The 27,871-nt window shown below is 51.6% G+C and overlaps 2 protein-coding genes across 7 annotated transcripts in view; both read left to right on the top strand.

Annotated features, from left to right (window-relative positions):
• Positions 1 to 27,871, top strand: part of Capn5 (calpain 5) — a 56,666-nt gene that overhangs the window by 19,101 nt on the left and 9,694 nt on the right. For 3 of the 6 annotated variants that reach the window (NM_134461.2, XM_087608266.1, XM_087608309.1), the window contains 5 exon segments: positions 7,031 to 7,162; positions 22,538 to 22,746; positions 26,003 to 26,195; positions 27,116 to 27,309; positions 27,747 to 27,824. In NM_134461.2, the coding sequence (NP_604456.2) occupies positions 7,031 to 7,162; positions 22,538 to 22,746; positions 26,003 to 26,195; positions 27,116 to 27,309; positions 27,747 to 27,824 (806 nt within the window). 6 annotated transcript variants of the gene reach the window in all.
• Omp (olfactory marker protein) lies at positions 13,049 to 13,599 on the top strand. The gene is given in 1 exon segment (NM_012616.1): positions 13,049 to 13,599. A coding segment is annotated over 1 exon segment (492 nt). The 5' UTR covers positions 13,049 to 13,107.

Here is a 27,871-nt window from a genome sequence, read left to right as displayed (position 1 = left end):
AAGGCAGAAGCATGGCAGCATCCAGGAAGGCAGGGTGCTGGAGGAGCTGAGAGTTCTACATCTCCATCTGAAGGCTGCTAGTGGCAGACTGGCTTCCAGGCAGCTAGGCCTAGGGTCTTAAAGCCCACACCCACAGTGACACACCTACTCCAACAAGACCACACCCACTTTAACAGGGATACAACTAATAGTACCACTCCCTGGGCCAGGCAAATACAGACCGTCACAGGGACCTAACGGCTAAGTGGTGCCCATTGTCTCAGGTCCAGCTCACATTTACCAAACAATCAGAACCAGGAGGAAGGAAAATAGATTCGTGCACGGATTTGGCCTTGCTTGCCCTGTGTCACAATCCATAGGAAGATGAAACAAAGGCCAGGAAACCTGAATATGCAGATGAGTTAGTTGTCTGACAGGAAATCTGAATATGCAGCTGAGTTAGTTGTTTGACTGGTGAGACTCTTCTTTCCTGCGAGCTGCCTTATCTCTAGGGACTCTCTCTTCTGTAGCCAGAGGGATTTCCTGGAATAAACACCTTTCAGAGCCACCTTTAGCAAGCTGATGTGGGCAGGGCTGGAAGGTGCTGGAGTAGGTGTGAGTGTGTGTGTGTGTGTGTGTGTGTGTGTGTGTGTGTGTTGTATATAATAACTGTAGGGTGTGTGAGTGTGTGTGTGTTGTATATAACTGTAGGGTGTGTGAGTGTGTGTGTGTGATGTATATAACTGTAGGGTGTGTGAGCGTGTGTGAATGTGTGTGTGTGGTGTGTATAACTGTAGGGTGTGTGTGTGGGTGTGTGTATAAGTGTAGGGTGTATTGTATATAACTAGGGGGTGTGTGTTGTTGAAAGAGCGTACCCCTAAACGGGGAGCTGCGTCTCTCGCTCCAATCGAGGGGTGGGGTGCCCCCAGGAATCACGAGTAGCCTGTCTTGATGTAACAGCAGGAGGTAGCTTTTATTAACGAGATCCCTATTAGCAGGATCCCGGGTCGATACGTATCCCACACAGGAGACAGAGGAATCGACCCCGAGCCTCCAAACTCGGGGGTTTATATAGGGGAGGTTAGGGGCATTCGCGCGGTTATACATGATTGGTCAATTCAAATGGTGCACAGTTACTTTCGGCGCGAAATTACATCAGCAAGGAGTACGTGCTCTCTAGCAGCTCGGCAGCGCGGGTAGGGTGGCTCATCTCACTCAGGGGGGGTGACTCACTTCAAGGGGAGGGGGTGGCTACGGATGGTCAGTGTCCTTGGGGCTGATAGCTGGTCCGGCAAGTCCTATCTCTGGCTCTCCCTCAGGTATGTCCGGCCCTGCACATCTGGACTCTGACAATGAGTAACCTTTTTAAAACTCTAGTTCTACATTGTATATAACTGTAGGGTGTGTGTATAAGTGTAGGGTGTGTGTGTTGTATATAACTGTAGGGTGTGTGTGTTTGTGTGTGTGTATAAGTGTAGGATGTGTATGTATAAGCATAATGTGTGTGTATGTGGTGTGTATAAAAGTGTAGGGTGTTATATGTGTATAGGGGTGTGCATATGTGTGTAGGGTGTATGTATATATATATGTGTGTGTGTAGGATGTATGTATGTGTGTAGTGTGTGTGTGTAGGATGTATGTATGTGTGTAGTGTGTGTGTGTAGGATGTATGTATGTAGTGTGTGTGTATGTGTGTAGGATGTATGTATGGTGTGTGTGTGTGTGTGTGTGTGTGTGTGTGTGTGTGTGTGTGTGAATGAATGGGGGTCAGTTTTCTTCCTGGCTTTGGCTAAAGCCTGATTTCATTTTCAGGGCATTTGGGGGTCCTTGTTCTTCCTCGCTCCTGCCCACCAGCCTTCCCCGCATCGGCTCTGAAGATGCCACCTTCCTGACAGCCTCCCTGGTCTCATGGGTCTCATGCTGTCACAGCTCCATTCTCCTGGAGGCTCAGACCTCACTTGCTCTTTCCAGTAGCCTGCCTGTAGTGGGGCTGTCCCTAGCCCACTGTGGTCAGCCAGTGACTCAGGAAAGGCAAACTCTGGCCCTGAGAAGCCTTGGCTTACAGTGGTGGACAGGGCTTAGACATCTTGTCCTCCTCCGTCCTGTGGACACACGAGGAAGGGTGGTTTCATCATTCCTAGGACCAGCACACCTAGATGCAGGCCGTAGAGCAGACTGCTGCGTTCGAATCTTAGCTCATCCTGCTCCGTGGCCCTGCACCAGTTGCCTTGCTCCTCTGTCCCTTGTCCTTGTCTATGACAGAGCTGCTAGTAGAACCCCGTCTTCAGGCGGGGTCCTCCTGCCCCAGCAGGGGTCAGTCCTCAGAGCTGCTTTGGGATGTTTTCTCTGAGGTAACTTGAGGTAGCGGCTAGATCCCAGGTGCCATTAAGTGCTGGATATGTTCCAGGTCAGAGCTGACAACCCTGAGGCTTCAGATGCAGGCAGAATGCTCAGGGCTGGAGGGAAGCTGATTCTGGAACTCTGTCTCCCCCAGCCTTCTTTCCAAGGCTGGGGTGGGCATGGCAGGAGGGTGTTCTGGGGCCCAGAGCCAGGCTGGTACAGCTGTGTAGTGGCAGGGAGAGCCCAGGCTGGGAGCCCAGCCAACCTGTTCTGCCCTATCTGCTCACTCCATTGTGCTTGACCTTGGGTATCTGTCTCATCTGGAGCGGGTGTCCTGTCAGTCACAGATCACTGATTGGGAGGTCCTGAGGTAGATGAGCAAACACTTTGATGTCATCTCCTTCTGCAGCCCTAGAGGCAGCAGGTGCTCTAGCTGTGAAGCCCCTCCCCCATCCTTCCTTCTTTTTGGGCGGTGGGGGGGGGGGGTAAGGCGCTGCAGGTGCTGAGATACCACTCTCTCACACTGAGAAGCCAGGCGGGTGCAGTTGGTTGAAAGATAAGATTAGGGGGAAGCAGGACTGCTGGAGCTCAGCTTCCGGCTTGAGCTTCCTGAGAGTGGTCATGGGAACTAGAAGCAGGCTCCCTGGCTGGGTTTCCTGTGATCAGAGATAGCAGGACACAGCCCAGTGCCTTGGAGGAGCCACCATGCGGCTTGCCCTGGCTCTCCCATGGCCCCAGCTAGAGGTCCTCTCAGCTTCTGTCCTCGGGGAATTATTTATCCTGGCCCTGTATACAATTCTGGTTTTAGTTTTGTTTTTGTTTTCTGGGCAGATGTGTCCCAACACCCTATGAGATTCCATTATCCCATTTTCCAGAATACTCCACCACTGCTGGAGGCCACACATAGCCCTGTAGGGCCAGCATTTAAGGACTTGGAGGTACAGCGAGGATGAGCCTGTGTTTGCATCTTCATAAAGGCCTGCAGGAATTCAAGTTCTGCCTTCCAGGCTCGCCTGCCCTCTGCTGGCTGCCCGTGAAAAGGCCTCAGCTGCTATGTGTGACAGCAGAATCCAGAATCAAACCTAGTGACTCCAAATCCAGCAGAGGCTTCTAGCTCCCATTGTGTGCTGGAGACATTGGGTGTGGCTTTTCCTGGGGAGAGAGAGAGGGCACCGACAGACCGAAGGGCCCTGCCTTAGGCTACCCTGGGGGAACTGGTGAGTTTATGGGCTGCTTACAGGACCATGCGTGCCTTTGCCACCAAGAAGACCCATCCCAGTAAATTGTTTTGTAGTAGTGATGAGGACCTCAGGGTGGGAACACAGAGGTGACTCACAGCTGTGCCTGGTCCTTGCCTTGCCTGTGGCTGGTTTCCCATCCCCCACCCTGCAAACGCAGGGTTCCATCTGTGTCCAAACCTCTGAGACGCTTAGAGGCAAGTGTAATATGATGAAATCCTTTCACAGAGGTTGGCAGGATCTCTGAAGGTCTGCCGAATCCATTCCAAGAAAACACAAACGATTTGGGGGCTCATCAAGTAACAGAATATTGAAAATCAAAGCAAAACAAACAAAAACCTCCCGGGCTGTGTGGGGAGGCACGACCGCTTGTCCGATTGTTCCTTTAAAAGAGCAAGGATGCGGGCCACCTCGGTGGCTCGGCTGATAACGCGGTGGATAGTTGATCTCTGAGACCCATGTGAGGATGGGAGGAAAAAGCTGACTACACAGAAAGCCAGCTTTCTAACTTCACTACAAAGCAGAAGTTGTTCCCTGGGTTCCAAGCACGTACCAGTGCACACATGTGCTCCAGCACACATGCACATAACACATGCACACACAGGGATGATACTAGATTAATTAATTGTTTTTTTTTAAAAGAACAATGTTGAAATCAGGGTTCTATTTTATTTTGACTCTCTGTAACCCAGACTCATTTCCCATGAGCCATCTGGCTTTTATTTTTTATTATATATATATATTTATTATATATATATTATATCTATATCTTATCTATATCTATATATATCTATATATATCTACAGGCTACTGACAGGGCTTTAGGCTTAGTGATAGAGTTGAGATTTCTCAACTCCGTAGTCTCTCATTTTCCCCAGCCACACATGGCTGTCTTTACAGTTAGTGCAGGATGAGTCCCCACAATACACCCACCCCTGCCTACCCTCTTACAGGAGAGAAATGTATAAGCCAAATCTACAGTGGGTGTTAATTACAATCTACTCAGAACAAATTTAATGTCAACATTTTTCAACTCCATGGTTCCATTTCCTGATTCATTCATTACTCCCACCCACCTCCACATTTTCAGCATTTGCCACATTTGCCAGGAATCGAGGTATCTGTGACTCCACCATCCATCAAAGCTCAGAAGTTCTGTGTATCAGTAGGGGAAGCGAAAGATCCACGGATGATTGAGGGGCCTCTGTTGCCCTGCCTGGCCCTTACCTGCAGGGAATTCCCATGCCATTCCCCTTCCCCCAGGGCTCACCTGCGCCTCCCTGTCATTCACCCCTCTGCTGAACAAGTGCTCAGGCTTGAAGCCTTCAGGAGTCCAAACATGAATTTGACTTTGGCTCGTTTTCTTCCTTTAGGCGGGCTGGTTTCCTCTGGACAGACAACTCAGCCTCCCCTGCTTGTCTTGTCACTCTTAGCCAAGGTCACGCAGTTGTCACCACAGCTCTCTAAGAACCCCGTCCCGCATGTGCTGCTTTTGGAGATTGCGATATTAGTCTCTAACCAGTCCATTGGCTGTTTGGAGGAAGCCGGGTACCCATGTGGTGGGTCCCATACAACAAGGATACTGTCCCTTACCATGTAACACGGGCGTGCAAAGGAATGATGCTAAGTTCATTAATTTAATATTGTTTAATATAAAACTTTCAATGCTTAGTTTAGAATAATAACTTTTAAAATAAAATTAAGAATTAGAAATTAATTTAAAAGTTCAACTATTTTAACTTCTTAACTTTCTTATCACATGGAGGCCTATATACCCTGGGATTTTCCCGGGACGGTGCCTCAGACTGATTTTCCCTGGGCGTAGAAAGCTCTGCCTCAGTTATGTCTGAGGGCTCAGGCAACTGTCACTCGGTTAGGGGGCGTGTTACCCCAGAATTTTTCCCCCACAGATGATCTGTCTGTGGTTCTGTCTATTTTCTGTTTAACTACCACAGATTGTGTGACTTTTTCTGGGAGATATGAAGGAACTTCTGTTCACCCCTCATTGAGGGGGCATGGGCAGATCAAAGAAAGGGTTTTGTGCAAGCCAAACTCAGAACCAGTGGAGTCACAGGGGCAGGGGTAGTTCATAAGCAGCTACACCACCCGGATTCTCATCCCCAGTTACCTTAGGGAGCAGCAATTACATCATGAGGACTAGGGTAGGGAGCCTCGGGAAGATCCTGGGGTGACCTCTCAGGTTCTCTGATCTCAGGAGACGTGTGAGCCTCTCCCCTGGCCCCCTGCCCAAGGTAATGCTCAGCTAGCTCACGGGTCATCACATCTGCTGCTTCAATATGGAGATGATCTGTCAAGCCCAGAGAGAACAGCTCTATCACAGGCTCAACTTCTCATCTGTGAAATGGGCATAGTGTCAGTTCTCAGGGCCAGCAAGGTTGGATCATGGTGCCAGCACTATGTCAGAGTTATTAAGTTATATATGTCTTGGCGTGCCCCCTCCCCCACCTTCTCACCTCCTTAACTCAGCTCTCCGCTATGGGGAGCTAGGCCCTGATGGAGAGGGGGCCTGGATAGGCCTGCTGAAGGCAGACACACTCACAGCTCTAGGAAGACTTAATCTGGGTAGGGAAGGGAACCCCACACCTAGCCCTGCAGCATCCTGGCCCACATAGGAGTATTAGACTCTGAGGGGTCTGTGACTGTGTGCCTTGCTGCTCTCCTAGGCCGGGCCCATGCTGGTATTTGCTCCCTTAGAGATCCAGCCAGCATCCAGCTCCCAGCCAGACAGGGTGTCAGGCCTTGTGGGAGGCAGGGAGCTATAATTTCAGATTGTCTTTCAGTGCAGAAGCCAAAGCTGTACTCTTCCCACCCTGCAACACTCCCTCTGGGGCCTTCCAGGCCTGGAAACCCTGAAGAGCGGAGAGATGGGAAAACCAGACCAAGCTTCCAGGAACTGGGGGTGGGAGGACTGAGGACTGCCAGACATGACTCTGCCCAGCAGTTGCCCCAGACTGGTTCCAAGCATGTCCTGTGCCCCTACAGCCAGACGTGCTGCCCGTCTCCGTGGAACATCCAAAGGATTTCTGCCCCACTCGGACATTCACATGTCCTATGCTCTCACAAGTCCCTGTTCTTCTCTGGGCTCTCACTCCTCATCCTTAGAATGCAGTCACAACCTGTCACTGCCCGAAGCTCCTCCTTTGTGCTCACCATGGGTCCTTTGGGGGGGTTGTCACTTGACTGCACTGTGGCTGGTCTCAGGGGCCAGGTAGCCAGACAGGGAGATCCACTCAAGGCAAGAAGATGGTGGCCCAGGGTCCAGCACTCTGAGGTCCTTCCTCAGCCACCACTCCCCAGCACACCATAATGGAAAGAGGTTTCAGAAAGCTGGATGTAGGGGTCAGTTGGCCTTACCCTTCCCGTCAGTGGGAGAGGGGGCCAGTGAGTCCTTTTCCTTCCCTGGAGGAGCACCTGCGCCCTGGGTTTCTCACGTTGCTCCTCTGCCTCTGCAGGATATCTGCGATGATCCCCGGCTCTTCGTCGATGGCATCAGCTCGCATGACCTGCACCAGGGCCAGGTGGGCAACTGCTGGTTTGTGGCCGCCTGCTCATCACTCGCCTCCCGGGAGTCACTCTGGCAAAAGGTGAGGCCCGGGGACAGGCGGGTACGGGGCCCATGGCTCTCACTGCCCGACAGCTGTGGCCTCAGTGAGGCACATGGCTTCCCGACAGCCTGCTGCTGGGATGGACTGAGCATCGTGGTTGGTAGGGCTGGCCTCTCCTCAGTGCTCAGCCTGGGACCCCCAAGGTGATTCTGGTGAGTCTCTTCCCCACTACATCTGTGGAGCAGAGAACACTGTGAAATGCACACACTGCCTGTTGTATCTCGGTGTGGGGACACCACTCGGCGCTCAGTAACTGCTGAGTGACAGGGACTAAGTTGCTGTCTTTTTTCTGGGCCTCAACTTTCCCAGTTCAGCATGGTGCGGTCTAGATAGCTCCGTGTTTCGTGATTCCTGGGTTCATGATGTTGATGTCCTGGGCCAGGGACAAAGGTTTGGGGCTTGAAGGAGTGGGTCCTAGACCTGCCACTTGAACCTTTGTGGCAGTACTTGGCAGGACAACTTAAATACAATTCTTAAATACAGTTTTTAAAATAAACACCTTCCTGGGGAGAAGAGGCCATCTTCAGTTACATAGTGAATTCAAGACTAGTTCAGATGTATGAAACCATGTCTTAAAGCTGAGGAAGAAGAGGAGGAAGAGGAGGATGAAGAAGAGGAAGAGGAAGAAGAGGAGGAGGGACTGTTCTTATAGGACCCCTGGCAGTGTGGGTCTCAGTCAGTGATGACTACTCTGACCTGTATTACAATAATTATTATTTGTATAATCTAAAAGTGCTCCAGGCAGGGGAGATGGCTCAGTAGGGAAAGGCCCTTACTCTCAAGCCCGAGTTTGATCCATAGGACCCACGTGGTGGAAGGATAGAGTGGACTCCCACAATTGTCCTCTGATCTCAGTATGTACCCCTGATACATAAGTAAATAAATAAAAAAGTTTAAAAATTTAAAAAGAAGTGTTTCCATGAAACAGGGCACAGGAATTGGGTAAATATTTCCTTGTATTCTTAGGCATCCATTGGCCATCAGAGGGAGCTGTGTCCTTAGCCAAAGCCAAGACCTTGCATTCTGTTAGCCTCTCCTGACCCTGGACATGTATGCCCCTAGCCACCCAGTAGGTGTCTCTATGAGGGTCACAGCGACTCCCGTCATAGGCCCGTGGTGCTCACTTATAGTCCAGTGCTATGGAAAGTCCATGCTGGACAGCCTCACAGACTAGAGAGAGTATATGTCTGTTGTGGGAATCAAAGGCCAGAGCGGATTCAGACAGGAACCATTCTCTGGGTGGAGGGCGGCCCTCAAGGCCGCAGTCTCCAGCCCCTACTCTGAGCAAGGCCTGCGACTGGAGGGGCAAGAGGTCCTGTGTGCTGCTCTACCCTGCCACGTAATTGCCTGTTTATCTGAGTCTCCCCTCTAGAGGAGAGCTCCCCAGGGGCATAGCTAGTCCAGTCTGCCCCTTCCTACTGAGCCTGATGTGGTGAGCAGAGGGGGAACCCAGAGAGCTTGGGGGAGCAGAGGGCTGCCCCACCTTGAACCCAGTTCAGCCCTGTGGCTCCGAAGCTGACCTTGCTGCCCATTTCCCTGGGTGTCTGATAGACTGTAGCCTCCCCAGGGCTGGGGATGCGTTATCAGGCCTCCCAGGCCCCGCCCCCTATTTATCTAGTGGAGGAGGTGGCCTGATGGTTGGCAGGCCTGCTTCTCCTCAGTATGGAACCTCAGCCTCCTGCAGGGCTGAGAGTCCAACCACAGTGGTCTCCAGGAGTGTGGCCCAGGGGAAGCTGAGCAAGGCTGGGTGCTCTAGGCTAATTATGTTCTACCTCCGGGTGCTGCTGTGGTGACAGCCTCTGGTTCCCGCAAGAAGGCTCCGGGGAGCTCATTACTGTACTTTACATCCCCTACTGTCCCCACTGACTGGGCCCTGTTTGTTGTCACCTCTCTTGTTCTGTCCTGTTGCCCTGCAGAGCCTCCCCTGCCCTCCTCTGTTTTTTCCCTGGAAGGGCAGTAGGGGAGTCGCACCCTGAACCCCCACCCCCACCCCCAGCTGTACATTCCCAGTGCTGAACCTCAGATGCGATGTGTCATGCCTGGAACACTCTTTCCTTCCTCTAGGAAGCTGCTCCTTTATTCCTAGACCTCAAGATGACCTGGGGCTGGTAGGCCTGGCATTCAAAGCCTTCCAGGCCAAATTTGCTCTGGCTGCTAGTCACTAACCCTGGACCTCAGTGTGAACCTGACTCCACCCTAGGGACACATCCTGGGTGTTTGGAAGTTCCCTCCTTGCACACTTTGGTTCTGTCCCACTCTTCCCTTATGCATCGTGTGTTCTGCAAGGTTCCCTCTCGTAGGGGCTCCCAGGGCTTCAGTATGGTTTCCCTAAGGCAGAAAGCAGATTTGAGGTGACCAGGCCATGTGAACCCACAGTTAGGATGTGATTAAGTTAAATACTTGTCACCAGCAGCTTAGGCCAGATCCAAGGCTCTCCAGTGCCTGGTGCAGCCCCAAAGGGCGGGTGAGCCTGCTCCCTGCCCTCAGCTGCCTGGGAGTGAGGGGAGCCAGCTGGGGTCCTGGCTGGAGGAAAAAGTAGAAGTGACCATGAGGCAAAGCAAGAACATATATGTGCTGGGGGCAGGAGTGAGGCATGAGATCAACAGTCCTGAGTAGAGTTGGGAGAGCCAGGGGATATTGGGACCAAGCAATATTTTTTGTTTTCTGTTGAAATACTTCCCAGTTTTCAGGGATTACAGCAGGAGGATCTTAAGTTCAAGGCCTGCTTGACCACTCATTCAACCCTGTGTCAATACCAAGGAAAACAACAATGAGTTTCCCACGTCCCAGCTCAGGTCTCGGTTATGGATTGGGTCACCGAGAAGTGATGGACGGAGGGCTGAAGCGCGTATCCTGTGTGTACAGGGTGTTCTAGGGACTGGAAAATGTGATGTGCACAAAAGGCCCAAGGGACCTTCACCGTCCAGAGGCAGCGGCATTAGGGGTCTCCTTATTTCCTTCTAGTCTTTGCTGGAGCTGAGGGGTTCTCATAAACACGACTGCAGCCACAGATGCCGCTTTAGAGCGAGCGGCCTTTCTCCTGAGTTCTCACTGCCCTCCCACCTTGGGTGGCTTCTCACGGGGTCTGTCTGTGACTGACCTGTCATTCCTCCCTCACTGCCCACAACGTGCCACACAGCTCTTTGCTCTTGTAACCCCTCCTGCCTGCTCTGTCCATGAGTCCCCATCACAGCAGTCACATCCTCCACCCTAACTTCCTGCAAGATGTACCCCCTCTGCTTGGGAGGGTATCAGGCCTCCCTAGAGGTTTCATGGCCCTGGATCCTCATCAGGAGAGGCTGAGACCCTCTCCCTTCCCTCGGGATGTAGGGACCCTACTTCCTCCCCCTGCGAGTGGCTGTATAGATGCCAGCTCTCTTGGCCTTGGCGTCCGGTGTTGCTGTCCTTGCCAGCCCGCTGTGCTGGCTTGTGGCCAGACACAAAGTGCTTGCCACCTCTAAGTTCTCAGCCTTTCTGAGATAATTGTGTCTATAAGGTCTGCCCTCTGCCCTTGACCCCCATAGCTCTGGTCGTAGAACTTGGCATCTGCTCTATCCACGCTCACCTTAAACCACTCTGACGTACCCACAGCTTGTCTAGAACCCCTTTTCCTGACGTGCGTCAGAGACATTTCTGCTCACCTTCTAGGCCTCTGAGTCCCTTAATCGAATTGTCCTTGTCTGTCATTCATTCATTCATTCATTCATTCATTCATTCATCATTTCTGCTATCCATTCGGTTTTGTGAGCATCCCCTGAGCATGGCAAGGCCTGCTCTCATGGACCGTGATAAACAAGACAGAGACCTGCTCTGTCAAGGGGTCTGTCCAGCAGGGGTCTCTTAGGCACAGAACAAGAGCTGGAGTCACTTCAGTGGGAAAGCACACTGGCCTAGGCAGGGCTTGAACTTCCATGCCCAGCGGCTTCCTCACACACACCAGCCATCACACCACACGCTCATTTGCACTTATTCACACGTACACACACACACACACACACACACACCACTCTTGTTCACACTCTCTCACACACACCACTCTCTCAAACACGTAAGCAATGATACAAATACAAGTCAGGCTGGCCATGTGGCTGGGTGGGAAAAGGAGCTTGTTGCCTAACAGTCTGCCTTCATTCCTGGGCCCCTAGAGTGGATGGAGAGAACAGACTCCCTCAGATTGTCCCCCGGCCTCACATGTCCAGACGTGCACATTTGCGCACTTGCGCACACACAATAATGAAAAAAAAAATAAGATCCAATTGTAGTGCTGGAAGGACAGAAGCTGTCCCTTTCCAGAGAGTAAGGACCTCAACACCGGCCCTCAGGCACTCTCCTGAAGGCCAGCTGGGGAGCGGGCAGCTTGACTTCATCTTCCACCATAACTGCTTTCTGGAATTGCTGCTCGTGGCCCCAAGGGCTCACCCCAGGGTTTGAGTTTTTTTTATTTTCCTCAGCACTGGGAACTGAATCCAGAATCCTGTCCATGCTAGGTGAGCGCTCTACACTGATACCTCTGAGCTCCTCCTTTATCCTAAAACCCCCACTGGGGAGGCTGAGGCAGGAGGATTCTGAGATTGAAACCAGTCTAGGCAACTTCCTGAGATCCTGTCTTGAAATAAAAGGAACTGATCTAGGGGGGTTGGTTCAGTTATCGAGGCCTTAAGTTCAATTCCCGGTACTGCAAAAACAAACAAAATAAAACAGCCTGCTATGGTGACTCATACTTGTAAGCCCAGCATGTGGGAGGCTCAAGCAGAGGGGTTGCTGGGAGTTTGAAGCCAGACTGGATGGCTGCACGGTGAGACCTTGTCTCAAAACAACACAACACAAAACAAAAGCAAACAAACAAAGCAGGCAAGCTGCCCTTCATGCATTGTGGGGCCCTGTGCTGTTCATAACCCCAAAACCCCACTGTGCCCCACTGTGGCAATGGAATGTGCCTCTGGTCCCCGCCGTGTGTGTGTGTGTGTGTGTGTGTGTGTGTGTGTGTGTGAGAGAGAGAGAGAGAGAGAGAGAGAGACCCAGAGACAGCAGCATCTCTGTCTCCACCACTCAGAGGCACTCACAGACTCAGTTCTGCCATTTGTCCACATACACTGTCTGGGTTCCACCTCCCACTGACACTCGCCAGTATGTAGATCTCCAGCGTCCTCCCCGGCCTCACATCTCCCAGGGGAGGTGGAGGATCAGTTTAGGTGAAATACCTGGTAGGATTTTGGTGGCAGTGAGAGCCAGGCCCATAGCTATGTGGGGCAGTATGCGGTTGGATCAATCAGACCACAGCCTCTGGGAGCCGAGCCAGCCATCTGTCTGGCAGATGATTGGGGATTTGAGAGCTGCAGGTTCAGATGGGAGGTGACAGCTGGGCTGGGTCCTGGTGATGATAAAGGAGAGGGAGAAACCCAGGGCATCTGACGGGACCTGGCAGGGACTTCGAGAGAATGAGGTGGGGAGGAAGCAACCATGGTAAGTCGGCTTGGCTGACTACAGAGAACGAATGTATGCTACTGGTGCTGCCCCTCCCTGCCCCCTCTTCCTGGGCAGTCTCCAGTTACCTCCATGTGTCTGTCACCCCACCTGTCTCCCAACAGCCCTGTGGAGTATTCTGTTCTTCACAAACAAGCAAACCTCAAGCTTGCCACTAGCACTGTAGTCAAGGTGGTTGCCACAGCAGTTGATACCCATGCTCTGGTCCCCAAGGAGCCTGTCACCCTCCAGCCTGCCTACGGCACGGCTTTGCCACTTAGAAGGCAGTTGGACACACACTCATGTGTCCCCTGTTCTGAGAACTGGGTGGGGCCAGGAAGGCTGGAAAGGGAGGCGGGCCTTCAGGTGGCCTCTTCTCGTGGCACCTGAGGCTCCAGCCCACTTGATTCCCTGACGTCTGTGGCAGTGGTGGCAGTGGCAACAGCTGTAGCACTTGGGCCATGGCAGAGGACGGGCCACAGAAGCAGCAGCTGGATATGCCGCTGGTTCTGGACCAGGACCTGACTAAGCAGATGCGGCTCCGAGTAGAGAGCCTGAAGCAGCGCGGGGAGAAGAAGCAGGATGGTGAGAAGCTGCTCCGGCCGGCTGAGTCTGTCTACCGCCTTGATTTCATCCAGCAGCAGAAGCTGCAGTTCGATCACTGGAACGTGGTTCTGGACAAGCCGGGCAAGGTCACCATCACAGGCACCTCGCAGAACTGGACGCCAGACCTCACCAACCTCATGACACGCCAGCTGCTGGACCCTGCTGCCATCTTCTGGCGCAAGGAAGACTCCGATGCCATGGATTGGAATGAGGCAGACGCCCTGGAGTTTGGGGAGCGCCTTTCTGACCTGGCCAAGATCCGCAAGGTCATGTATTTCCTCATCACCTTTGGCGAGGGTGTGGAGCCCGCCAACCTAAAGGCCTCTGTGGTGTTTAACCAGCTCTGATGGCAGCCGTGGCTGCCCTGCCTTCGGCCCCAACTCTCCCTTGGCTGGACCTCCTAGCTCATGTGTATTTTGGAAACATTCTTCTAGCTGTTCCTTCTGTGCTCATCTTGGCTAGAGGTCCCCTGAGTGCTACACCCGCTCTTTTTCCCTGGTGTCAGTGCCACGGCTCACAGGGATGTCCCATGGCTTCATAGTCTAGAAGCTGGACGCTGCTACTCTAGACAGTAGAGGCCTTTTGGGTCCATGTGGCCAGAGGGATGAGCCTCTTGGCCACCTGCCATCTCTGCTTTATTGTGGTGAAGAACAGGATTGAGAGAGAAAAGAGACTGACCAAGAAATGCCAACGGCCATCATGATTCCTCCCTTTGGGGACAAGAGGCTGAGACTGGACAGGAACACCTTCCAGGGATCCGGGGGAGAAGGCTTTTCCCTGCTGGCCAAAGCTGGAACCAGGAGGTGAATACCCAGCTGCACATCGGCAGCAGGAAGGTGCTTCTTCCAGTGTTGGCATCAGCCCGCGGTGACCTTAGGGCCTTCCAGACACTTGGCGGGATGACAGCAGGGCTTGATCTGACTGGTTTTCCAGGTCTGGCCCCGGTTTTTATGGAGTCGTGAGAGAACGCGTAGAAACGGAAACAGCCCTAAGCTACCTATACTCATAAGTATATTGAGAAATAGCCTGACTGTATCTGTATGGATGTGTGCCTGAGAGCTATTCCTGGTCAGGCGTAAGGCTAACTCTAGTTTAATTGTTGAGCTGGTACTGGTTTGTGGGCTTGGTGGAAGTGACCCTGGCTAAGCCTTTCTTGGTACAGTGCTCTTTGAACTGGGGGACTGAGGCTCAAATGGTGAAGCAGAGAACTGCATTAGAGGGGTCCAGGACTTTGAGCTAGAAACACTTCCATTAGGAAGGCTGGCATTTGCTGATCACTGGTCATGGTGTTGTATCCTGCTGTCACCTCCCTGGGCATTTCCTAGCTGTTTTCCTGGAGTGAGGGCACATGGGTAAGGCTTGGGGGCAGTTATGATGCCTGACATCTGATGTGTGCTGGAGCTGTCCGGCTATGATGCCTAGTGCTGGCCTCAGAGGCTGTCCAGGACAGCCACTCAGCAAACTGACAGAAAAACTATGGCACAGTTATCAGCAGATTCAACCCTGCCCCAAGTCTCATTGTGCCTCACCCTGCACATCCTGAGAGCCTCTCATTGAGGAGAAGCCTCACCTGTCACCTAGCATCAGCCAGGGGCACCCCAGCAAAGCCCTCGACTCTGTCTCAAGGCTGCCTCCATTGGGGATACCAAGATCTGAAGGTAGGAGTTGTCCCGGTGGGTGGGTTGTTAGAAGGGCAAGCCCTAGCTTAGATTCAGGATTCTGGAGGCAGGAGATAGGCTGTGGTACCTACCGGTCTCTTCTACTGGTGCCTCTGCACTGGCCAGTGCTTCTGCACTTTGCTGACTCTAGGGAGCCATACCTAGACAGACCTACCTTTCTGCTTCTCTTTCTGCCTCTCCCTACAGCTTTAGAGACTCCTTTCACACTGCCAGACCCCCAATTCTGTCTCACTCCATTTGCCCTATGGGGACAGTTGTGTCTCTGCTGTGCCTGTCACACAATAAAGACTGTATGCCCTCCCCTCTGTGGTGTGGTGTGTGCATCTCCATGTGGGGGTTTGTTTATCTTGCTGCAAGCCCATAGCATCAGAAACCTTCTCTCGTGGGCCCCGTGGTTCTGAGGAACTCCACTCTGCCAGCCTTAAGGTTGAGCAGTGAGCTCGCTCTCTCATCAGTTTCACCCGTCATAGGTCTCCTGGCTGTCATGCAGGTCCCTGTCCAGCATTCAGGTAGGGTGTGAAAGAGCACGCTGAGGCTATGCTTGGGGCAGAGGAGGGTAGTGCACAGGACTGATACCAATTTAGCCTGGTTTTGGTCACTGCCTGGCTGTGTCCTCTAGAAGCCCTTGACCTTCTCCTGGACTGACCTTCCAAATAAGAGTCTCTGGTTCTATGCCATGTCTCAGAAAGTTTCTCCTCTGATCTTGGCATTGGGGTAGCTGACAGTGACATCACCTTAGCACCCCACTGATCTTTCATGGTTCAGCCCTCACCGTCTCCCGTATTCACCTATCTTTGGATAGGGACAACTGAGGTCCAGTGGAGGAGGCCACCATCCTGGGGTGTGGAGGGGTGGACTGGAAGTCAAACTCTCAGCTCTTGGACCTTTACTCTCACAACTGAAAGTATGCTCTCCCACCTCTTCTGAGGACCTAGGTGTATTAGGATGACTTCCTACAGAGAAAGAGGTAGCAATGAGGTTACACATTAGAACTGGAACCCAGGGTTGGGGATTTAGCTCAGTGGTAGAGCGCTTGCCTAGCAAGCGCAAGGCCCTGGGTTTGGTCCCCAGCTCCGAAAAAAAAAAAAAAAAAGGAAAAAAAAAAAAAAAAAGAACTGGAACCCAGAGTGTTCCATGGTTGACTTGCAAATGTTCCTAGCTTCCGTGCACTCCAAGTGGGGTCTCCCTCAGCTTTTGTTACCTTGCCCCTTACTCATCAGAGACACCCCCCTATGCTGCCTCCTCGTGGCCCAGAGGCCGTGTTCTTACATGGCCCTCCCCAATGCCTCTACCATTTTATCCAGCCAGCCTTGAGGCTGCTGGCCTCTGAGAGAGGCAATGTTGAGAAGAATCCAGCTTCCAGGGGCCATGACTGCAGTGGTCTGGTCCTACCCCCAGAAAGCATCCAATGGAAACTGCTAGGAATTGTGGAGCGAGGAGTCCCGCTATTCTGGACCCTGTATCTGCCAGAAAGCCAGTGTCTCTGTAGCTGTGGGGCTCTCTTTGCCAGCCACTGACCTGCTCTGTGGCCCCAGGCAACCTTTCTGGGCTGTATCCTACCTGGTAGTCAGCACTGCTCCCCTTACAGGTTGCCGGTAAGGTCAACTGAAGATTGTCAGTAAAGCTAACACCCTGGAAAGTGGCTTGTTCTCTAGTGGTCTGTTGTCCCTGTTGGAAGGTCTACTCACTGAACAGGAACTTAAGGTTCAGAGAGGTGAAGGACATTGCCTGAGACTGCACAGCAGGTCGATGCTCATGGCGGCTGGTGTTGTGAGGGCGTGAGTTCTTCCCATTACAGTTAGGCTCAGATGTCCCAGCTGAAGGGATTGCTGACCATCCCACTGTGCCTAGAGAGGGGAAGACCAGTATTCCCCTGCCTCATGAGCAGGAGTCACTGTGGCCCACCCTGGGCTCTGGACACACTGTTCCAGGGGCACAGAGATGGTACATCACTTCCTGTCTCTCCATTCACTGTATCTGAATGTGAAATCGGAAGCTAAGACTCGAGGAGTCCCACAGCAGGGGCTACTAAGTTCAGGACTCAAAAAGGCCTGGGCCTCACATTACCCAACTCAAGCAACACAGAATGCCCCTGGCAACCCCCACCCTGCCGTATCAACAGGATTGCTCGGAAATGCCCTAAGCTAGCCCTGTGGCTCTAAGGCAGAGGTCTGAAAAGCTCCTGCTGTCCCCCATTCATCACACTCGTTTTCGTTGCTCACACCACACACAGGTCCTGGCTCTTGACCCCCAAGGCCGGTGTACACAGGGTTGGGTGCTGTCCAACGGGGATTCCAGTCAGGCACCTGAGCCTGGGAGCATTCCAGGAAACTCAACAGCAGAGGATGCTGTGGAACACCCTCTCTCTGCTGAGTGGTTTCCATTCAGGGCCTGTGAGGAGCTCTCCATCCCATAGCCCTTCAGTTTAAGATTCTGAACACATCTGTCTGTCTGTCTGCCTGCTGCCTGCTGCCTGCCAGCCTGCATGTCTGTCTGTCTTTCTCTCTGTCTCTGTCTCATACACACACAGAGATAGACAGAGAGAGAGAGACAGAAAGACAGATACACATATAGAAACGTCAGACAGAAACAGATTCAGAAACAGAAACATATACACACACACACACACACAGAGAGACAGAGAGACAGAGAGAGAGAGAGAGAGAGAGAGAGAGAGAGAGAGAGAGAGAGAGAGAGGTAGTGTTGGAGATTCTTGCTGACTCTGGGAGGGAGGTTGCCCAGGAGCTGTCTGCCTCCTTGTCCCTAGGTTCTCAGACTGATGTGTCAGCAGATTCCATAACCCTGTACAGTGTGTGAGGGTCCCCATGGCATTCTGTTACCATCCTTGTAGCAGGCCTGGAGTTGAGGGTAGGAGAGTTAGGGGCCTCACTCTGACCAGCGTTAGCATTTTCTAGTGAGCTTTGGTCTGGGCCAGGCCCTATGTTAGGTGCTAGGGACCCGAGGAGGAACATCATTGAGAGGGCTGTAGGGGAGGAGACTAGTGCTGGGGACCAAGAAGGTTGACAGCTGCCTGGTCAGCTCTCAGGGATAAAGGAAGGGGCAGTGCAGACACAACCAGGACACCCCACGAGGTGTCATGAAGAGTTCTGCAGTCATGGTAGGGTTGTTTGTTGTTTCTTTTGGTCTTGTGATTTTTTCAAGACAGAGTTTCTCTGTGAAACAGAGCCCTGGCTGTCTTGGACTTGTTTTGTAGACCAGGCTGACCTCAAATTTACAGAGATTTGTCTGCCTCTGCCCCCAGAGTACCAGGATTAAAGGCATGTACCACCATGCCTGGCTAGTCATAGTAGATTTCTCTGGAGCCTGGAAGGAGATGCTGGGCCATGAGGTGACAAGATGAACAGTGTCTCCCACTTCCCTCCTTAGGGCTCCCACCGGCAGGTCAGGCACTGGAGTCTCTGCTGACATGTAGAGACCACGGAACATCCCCCACAGCAGCCACTTTCAGTCCCCCTGGATCTCTACGCCTCTCCCCTCCCCACCATCACTTCATCCACAGACGCTGACAGGTACAGTTCTAAAAGAGAGGGACTCATTAGGGCTGGAGAGATGGCTCCAAGATGGCTTCAAGAGTGACTGTTGATTTCCCGGGGACCCGAGTTTGATTCCTAGTACACGCATTGTGACTCACAACCATCTGTACCTCCTAGCTTCTACAGGAGCCAGGCATGAAGTAGTACACAGACATACATACAGGCAACATACCTTATGTTAATATATTACAACTTTTAACTTACAATTAACTTTTAGCATAATATGTATATATACATATATACATAACGCACACACGCACACATATATATTTACTATAATACTAATAGGTAACTAAAATATTTTAAAGTAGTCCAAGATGTTTGGAACCCCAAATTCCAGACTTCAGGATTTTTTGGTATTTATATATACTTTTCTCACTGAGCATTCCTAATCTGAAAACCCCAAATCCACAGCTCCAAACTTAAAAATCTTCCAAAAATCTTCAGATTTGGGAGCTTCAGTTTCAGATTAGGGGCGCCTACCTTGAGTGACTTAATACATAGCAAGCGCTCTAGTTTCAAGGACACGCAGGGTTGGCAGTCTGCTTACGTGGGATCCAAACTCCACAATAACCAGGCAGAGTCGCCCTTTCTTTTGTTCATCTTCCCTGCAGTTTATTTATTGAGGGTCATTCGTTGTGGATTGTGTTGGCTGTCCCCTCATGGGGCTGTGAGTGACATGCGCTGGCTTTTGCATTCTGTAACGTGCATCTGTCCCAGTGACTCGATAAGATTTAGTGGCTTGTTGTTTGTTTTGCTTTTGTTTTTTACCTTCAGAAGTTACATCTTGCCCTCTTCTTCCCCTCTCTCCATGTGTGTGTGTGTGTGTGTGTGTGTGTGTGTCTGTGTGTGTCTGTGTGTATGTATGTGTGTCTGTGTGTGTGTCTGTGTGTGTATGTGTATGTGTGTCTGTGTGTGTGTGTCTGTGTGTGTGTGTCTGTGTGTGTGTGTATGTGATGTGACGTAACCACTGAATGAACCTTTATTAGGTTTTGTTCTCTTTTTCAGACAGGGTCTCATTTATGCAGCCGTCCTAGAGCTGACTGTGCTGCCCTGTAGGATTTCTGTTCACCCGTCTTCCACCTCCTGAGTGCTGGGATTCCAGGCATGAGATGCAACACCAATTTGGTGCTGGAGAGCCAACCCAGGTGTCCTATACCTTAGGCAAGCACTGCTCCAGTGAGCTACATTCCTAGCCCTTAAGAGTTCTTTGAAACAGGGTCTAGCCCAGGCAAGCCTGAAATTTGGTCTCAAGCTCCCCAACCTCTGCCCCACAACCCAACGCTAGGGTTTTATGCCCACAACCACTAATGCATCCATGGTTTCAAAATAAAAGCGATCCAATATCACCTTTCCTTCCTCATTTATTACCTAGGAATGTTTTTCCAGGCAGAGACCCCTTCCCTTGCTGTTTGGTTGCCCTCTGGTATGGTGTACAGAAAAAGCAGGGGCTGTGTTTCATTCTGTAAATCCCCATCTCAGGAAGTAAGCCTATCCACTGCTCCCCTCCAGTAGTGACTGCTGGGCGTCACTGTGACCTGGTGGGCTTGAACATGCTCACTGCGCTCAGTGCATTGCCATCCCCCGCCCCAAAGCTCAGGCAAGTTCTGTTCACGCAGCTTCCTCAGTCTTTTGGCTTGACTCAGCGGCCTCCTTGACTTGTGGCAGAGCCAGATGTGGCACATGGATAGATGTGTCTGGACCCTCTCCTCCCACACCGTCGCCCGGCAGGCAGCAGAGGGTGAAAAGCTACCGTGGAGCCCACCCCACACTAATTCTAATGGCTTAGATGCAGGAAGGCAAATTGAGGCCTCCAGAGATTCTGACTCTGCCCTGGAGCCCCATTAGCTTCTTCTTGGGCCACAGTGGGCTCAGTGCCAAAACCCTGAGTTTGACTAATGATCCTTCAGGTCCCAGCATACCTCCCCATGCCCTTCGAGGGCTCCTCCTCCTCCTCCCTTCCCTGCAGTCCAGAGCACCCAGTGTAGAGTGTCTGGGGAGGAGGCAGCAAGCCAGGCCCGTGGTGTGGCTCTCTGCCATTGGTATGGTTCTGTCTCCTTGGCAGCTTCTCTGGACTCCAGTTTCCCCATCTGTGCAGTAGGATGACCCACCTTGTATAGGCCCCACTTTTTACCCAGTGCTCTATCTTCAAGGCAAACTGGGAAGTCAGGGCAAGGGGCCAGAGCAGAGGCCAACCTGGGAGCTTTTATTTCAAAAGGCCACAGAGTTGGCTGCAGTCAGAGGTAAGGAGAGGAAAGGAAGCAGCCAGTAATACTGGACCATGCCTGGGTACTGACCTGGGCCCAGGTTGCTAAGTCTATATTGGAACTCTGTAGGAGCCTCTGTCATCCACTTCCCAGAGCATCCTCCTGCATAGCTGTGAGATGGGGACACTACAGGAAACAGCTGGCTTGTGCCTGTCACCTCACAGAGCTCCTCACAGAGTGGTGGTAGTACCTCTCCCCAGAGTTGGCATCTTCATATCTTAGCTTCCAGTGTCTCACCAGAGACTATTCTCTTTTGCTTACATCCCTGTTGATAGTATAAGCGTATAAACAACATATCCCTAAAGAGCGTGTGGGGGGCAGGGTGTGGGGGGAACGGAGGCTCCGGCCAGCACAGCCTCTCAGTTAAGGCTGCAGCTCTTCGACAATCCCGCCTGCATACCTGGGCATTGATCCACAGTGACTTTCTTCTAGAAGGAACTGCCTGTGCTCCATGTGGAGCTCAGCTGTGCTTAGGTCATAATCAACAGAGTTAGCCAGTCACCCCAGCATGGAGAGCTGAGGCGTTCCCCCTTCTCTGCCCGATTCTTGGGGTTCAGATGACCTCTATTTGTCCTCGTGTCTTTGGGAAGACACTTGTGTCAACTCTTGGAGTGTATGCTCAGAGCTGAGGTAGCTCCAGGGTGCTCCGTTTTCTCCCCTCCACCCAACATGTGCTCCCTTGTGTCTTCCTCTACCACCAGCCTTGGGCTTCTTGAGGGCTTGTATTATGCCTGGGTCATCTTGGTCCTCAATGTCTCACGTGACTCTGAGCCCACACAGTAGTTCATAAACTGCAAAGTAACTCATCTGTAAATGCACAGGCCTGGGTTTGAATCCTAGTCTCAAACCCAGATCTACCTGCCTCCAAAGCACACGTTTTTATTGTTGTTTTCATGACTCTGTGAGCTCTGGATAAGCGACTTGTCCTCTCAGAGCCTTAATCATCTGTTAAGCTGAGGTGGGTATTAGCAATCTCCCCATGGAGCTACCGTGAAAATTACATTGTGTCAGGCCCTGGCCAGTTGCAAGGAGCTTCATAAATACTAGATGCTAGAGTCCTAATGCATGTCTGCCAGTTTATTCATTCAGTCAACAAATGTGTGATACACACGCCCCTGTGCTTGGTGGAAGGGAGCAAGTAAATAGCCTTGCCCGCAGAGAGCTGACCCCGCAGAGGTAGCAGCAGACTTCGGGTGAAGGGCTCCATAGGCACTTGAGATTGTAGAGAAATGCTTAGCCTGGAGGCTGAGGGATAGATAGGGGTCCTTGTCTGGTCTAGAGTTAGGGAGGGCTTCCTGGACAGTGAAGTGGCCACTGATGGAGGAAAGTGAGGAATGGGGCAGGGAACTGGACTGGGAACCGTGAGAGAGTAGAGAAATGAGGCTGGGTGGGGAATCACCACAGGGGAGTGGCGCCATTTTGTTTGCCACTGCACGAGGACCAGAGTAACTGTGGGTTACAGTGTCTTGGAACCAGAGATGGTGAGGGGTGGTGCTGTTGGGAAGCCAGAGGAAGGCAGGAACTGGGAAGAGCTGCTTAGGTGGAGAGGGAGACAGAAGAGTCTGTCATGGCTGCTGGATTCCATCAGGGCCGACCTGGATGGCTGAGGGAGGGGAGCCTGTGGGATCTTGCACGACCGTGGCTAGAAAGGGCCTGGCACAAGTCCCACAGTGTCATGCAGTGCTGGGATGGACTCCGGTACTCCCGTCCTGTTTCTCTGGCCACATGTTCCCCTCTTTTCTCAGAAGCCAGATGTCTCTCAATGCCTCCATTCTCCCCACCTAGGTCATCCCAGACTGGAAGGAGCAGGAATGGAACCCCGAGAAGCCCGACAGCTATGCTGGCATCTTCCATTTCAACTTCTGGCGCTTTGGGGAGTGGGTGGACGTGGTCGTCGATGACCGGCTGCCCACAGTCAACAACCAACTCATTTACTGCCACTCCAACTCGAAAAATGAGTTCTGGTGTGCCCTGGTGGAGAAGGCCTATGCCAAGTAGGTGTGGCTATGGCCAGGCGGGGTGGCCAGGTGGGTTGACCAGGTGCAACTGTCTGAGTAGGATGCCCAGACTGAGTGGCCAGGCCAGTTGGGCTGCTGATGGGCCCCGTGGGCCTTTAGGAAAGGCTCCCATGACAGAGAGGTGAGGGGCTGGTGCCTAGCACACAGCAAAGTCAAAGTCTAGGCCCAAGAACCTTGCCGACTCGCTCTGTTATCGGTGCGGTGGAGACCTGGGAGAAAGCAGGCCCCCTGCCACAGTTGGGCAGACTGACACTCATGTACGGCAGTGGATCTCACCCTCGAGCACACACTGCTGAACTCCCTTGGGAGCCTTTCCTGCGATGTGGCCCCTGACATCTGGTCTGGATGGTGGAGCATGGGCCAGATGCCTGTCGTCCTCTTGTAGGACCTGGCACAGAATGAACACCAGCCAAGCTGGAATACCAGTTCTAGCACTGAGGTGTAGAACATTTGGGGACAGGAATGCCAGCTGGTTCCAGCCAGCTTGGAAGGAACCTCTCCCTGGGTCCCCTTCCGAGGTCTTTAGAGGTTGTTCATGAAGGGGTCGGAGGTGGCAGGGAGCGTGAGAGGAATCACAAGTGTGAGTTTAAGAGCCTGTGTGGAAGAGAGAAAAAGAATTAGAAAGACATATGCAGGGAAAGACACCTGCGGATTTGACCCTTAGAAAGCAGAGCTGGTCCCTTGGTGGCCATTGTGTTTCTACTACCTCCAGTGGGGCCTTGGTGTCAGGCCTCCTGCTGGCTAGGCAGCACTGTCACTCAGCTACAATTCCAGCTCTTGATTTTGTTCTTAGTTTTATTGATCACACACACACACACACACACACACACACACACACACACACACACCACAAAAACAGGCAAACACAGAGTACTTCTCTCTAAGCCCCCTTCATTGTCCAGTAACCGCTGCCCTCAATGCTGTCACCATTGCCCACATCCAAAATCTTTGCACATCCCTCTCTAGCAGAAATTCTTCCCCATTAAGCAATAACTCCCTTTCCCCTCCTGTGGCCTGGTGAAATCCTATTCTTCTTGCCTGTTTCTACCTATTCTGGGTACCACGTATGCAGGGGCTCCTGCGATTGTTTGTTCCTCTGTGTCTGGCTGCTTTTACTCAGCGTGATCATGTCAAGGTCTAGTCACATGACAGCCTATTCCCCACTTCTGTTCACTGCTGAGCAATGCTGAAACACTGCGGCTCCAAGTCTGACCTCCTCAGTCTGCAGATGGACTCCTGGGCAGCATCCGCCTCTGGGCTGCTGTGAATAGTGCTGCTGAGATTGTGGGTGTCCAAGGCTCCACTGTCACCCGTTCCCAGGATATCCTAGCAGGGGAACTGCTGGGTCATGTGACAGTTCAGAATGTGACTTTTTGAGGACATCTTCACAGTGGCTGCACCATTTTATGCTTGCTTTTGAATTTATTGTTTATTTACTTTTAATTTTTTTATTTCCTCTTTCATTTGTGTGTGTGTGTGTGTGTGCTCATATATGTGTTGTGTGCTTATGTGTGTTTTTATGTGTGTGGGCAAACTTGTATACTTGTGTGTGGGTGGGTGTGCATGAGTATGTTTATATGTGTGTCTGTGTGTGTATGTATATGTGTGTATGTGTGTATGTATATGTGTGTGTATGTGTATGTGCACATGTGTATGAATGTATATGTGCGTGAGTATGGGTATATGCATGTGTGTATGTATACGTAGTGCATATGTATGTGTATATGCACGTGTGTATGAATGTATATGTGTGTGAATATGGGTATATGCATGTGTGTATGTGTATGTAGTGAATATGTATGTGTGCGCATGTGGAGTCATGAGACTGAGGTTGGACACATTCTGGCTTGCTCTTTTGCTTTACTCACTGAAACAGGGGTGCTCAATCAAACCCAGAGCTCACTGATAGAGCCAGTCTTGCTCGATAGCTTGCTCTCAGCATCCCTTCTCTGCCAGCCAAGACTGGAGTTATAGGCGGCCCCTGCATCCATTTGCATTTTCTTGGGTTCTGCGTTTGAACTCTAGCCCTTGGGCTTACCCAGCAATTGCTTTAACCACTGAGCTGCCTCCCCTGTTGTAGAATGAGTGTGTTCCTTTTAGAGCAAATTCAGTTGGCATAGAAACAGTGAAGGCCGCTCCCTGCTTTAGGCCATTGTTAGTATCTGTGCCTCAGGTACTTCTTTTATTCTCTGTACCCTGTTCCCTGTAACAAGGACAGGTCTTTCAGTATCATTCTAGTTGTCAGACTGGGTCTCATATAGGCTTTCCCCAAGTTCACTATGTAGCAGAAGCTGGTCATGATCTCACGATCAAAAGTACTGAGGTTCCAGGCATGTGCTACCCTGCCAGCTTCTTTTAACATCTCTGGTGCATTTTTGTTCATTGTCATCCTTACAAAGCAGGCACTGTGTTTGTGGGTGTGTCTTTTCAGTGCATACTGATGGTAACGTACTGTATATCTGCTAGCCATGTTCACAGTCACAGTGTCACACATAATAGATGACTGACATGTTTTCAAAGTTTCTTAAAGAAACCAAACACGGATCGTCCAATTCCACATACACTTCATCACGTCTGGTCAGTAACTACTTTAAGGAGTTATTGCTAACCCCTCAAAACATAATTGGGATCTAGCTGTAGTGCTTTTTGCAAGCATAACAAACAGGCATTTCCCCTACCCCTAAGATTCTTTTCTAGTACTTTCTAGAACGTTCCAGGGCATAGATACAGCATTTGTCTTCAAAATAAATTTTTTAGAGTTATACATTTTTGTCCTTACAAATCATGTTACTTATCCAGAATTATGTCAAAAGATAAATGAACTTTTAACACTTTAAAGAAGAACTGATAGATATTTGAACAACTGGTAAAGACAGTGCTCTTAAAGCCTAGGGAATGAGTCCTACAGTGGTGTTCAGTGGAACAGAGGGGACCTGGGAGGTGTTTGCTTGCTTTTTGTTTGTTTTGTTTTTGTTTAGTTGTTGGTTTGGTTTAGTTTGGTTTGGTTTTGACTCTGTGTAACCTCCAAGTGCTAGGATTAAAAGTGTGTACCAGCACCACCCGACTGAGGGCCTGGGAGTTAAGACCTGGTCTCTAATGTTGGCTGTGCTGTGGCTTGCTCTGAGACTGTAGCAGTCTGACTGATTTCTGAGCTTCAGACAGCTCCTGTGTAAGTTCAGAGATTCGGACTGCCCGGGAGCGTGAACTGGGAATCCCTTTCCTGATATTCCAGGCTGGCAGGCTGTTACCAGGCCCTGGACGGAGGCAACACAGCCGATGCACTGGTGGATTTCACAGGCGGTGTTTCGGAACCCATCGACCTGACCGAGGGGGACTTGGCCACAGATGAGGCTAAGAGAAGCCAGCTCTTTGAACGTGTGTTGAAGGTGCACAGCAGAGGTGGGCTCATCAGTGCCTCCATCAAGGTAGGGCTGCAGGGAAGACTGCAAGGCTTGCATGGGAGGGAGTGCGACTGAGCTTGGGCCCCAGCCAGCACATCATAATGACCCTTGGCTTTCTGAGGGATGCAGTAGTTGGAGAGTATAGCTTCCCTTCCCCAGAGCTGACCAGCAATGCAAATCCAACTCCATCCCTTGCACCATGCAATGCCCTTACACCATTCACACCCCACTCAGACACCCCTGGGCTCCTGCGTCCCTGCCTTTGAGGTACTTTGTCAAGGTATAAAGTGTCAAAAGTTAAGGGGAAGCTGGTAGAGGACAGGGAGTCCCGACTTCCTTTAGGTGATCTAGAGCTGCTCGTCAGGGGCGTCCTCTGCTCAGTCACTGCTGGGAGAAAGGTGGGTTCATTGAACCCAAGATAAGCAAGCTGTCTGTGGAGTCTGGTCAGCTGACTCTCTAGAAACTTAGATTTATGGCATCTGCTAAGTTCCATGGTATAAACACTCCCATCAAAGTCAATTTCCTATTGCTTAGGTTTTCACAAACATCTCTTAACATTTCTGAGTATTACCACCAGGCATGGTGCTGCACATCTGTAATCTCAGTACTTGGGACTTGCTAGGCAGAGGCAGGAGGATCTCGCCAAGTTCAAAGCCAGCTGAGTCTAAATAAAGAATTGTAGGTCAGCCAGGCCTGTGTATTGAGACTTGAAAAAGCTCTAAGTACATAGCAATCAGCTGCAGTGGGCCAAGTTGGCACCACGATACTCTGAGCAGGTCGGGGGCTTCTGTGTGTGGACCTCTGGGGTTCTGACCCTTTAGCAAGAGCTTTCTGTGAGGCTGCAGTTGCCATCCCTCCCTGAAGGGGCAATGTGGCTCCTTAGCCTAGCTCCAGTGCCTTAGTTTAGATTCCAGTGTGTCCCTCCTGTCCTGTTTGTTCTGCAGGCTATGACAGCAGCTGACATGGAGACCCGTCTGGCCTGTGGTCTGGTGAAGGGCCATGCATATGCTGTCACCGATGTGCGCAAGGTGCGCCTGGGCCATGGCCTGCTGGCCTTCTTCAAGTCAGAGAAGCTGGACATGATCCGTCTGAGGAACCCCTGGGGCGAGCGGGAGTGGACCGGGCCCTGGAGTGACACGTGAGGCCCACCAGGGTTGGGGATGGGTACAGGCACAGAAGCAAAGACAAGAGGTGACACTGGACTGGGTCTTGCAGTGTCTGGGAGAGGTGCTCTGAGGAAAAAATAGACGACTTACTTTCCAGTGTAAGCATGTGTCTGGGGGGTTGGGGGACAGTGGCCTGGAGAAGGGTGACATGGTTTGTACTTGGACAATGGTCCCAAGAGGTCACAGCACCTCACTAACTTTATTTCCTTACTTTGTAGCCCTGGCATAAAAAAGATCACAGTCTCTAGTGGGAGAAAGCAGAGGCTTCTTAGAGCTGGGCTGGACATGACCTCCAAGTTCTCTGCCCACACTGCTCTGCGGGTGGCTTGGCCCAGAGCTCTCCCATGGGGAAGTGGTCCTGGCAGGCCACTCCTCTTATACTGTTCCCTCCCCAATACTCACATCCCAGGTCAGAGGAATGGCAGAAAGTGAGCAAGAGTGAGAGGGAGAAAATGGGCGTGACCGTACAGGACGATGGTGAATTCTGGTGAGTGTCCTTCTGTTTTGAGTTTGGGACCTTCCTGGGACCTGGCA

The sequence above is a fragment of the Rattus norvegicus genome, chromosome 1 (genome assembly GCF_021556685.1).
Source record: "Rattus norvegicus strain SHRSP/BbbUtx chromosome 1, alternate assembly SHRSP_T2T, whole genome shotgun sequence".
Classification (NCBI taxonomy): Eukaryota; Metazoa; Chordata; class Mammalia; order Rodentia; family Muridae; genus Rattus; species Rattus norvegicus.
This window is presented reverse-complemented; position numbering and strand designations above follow the sequence as displayed.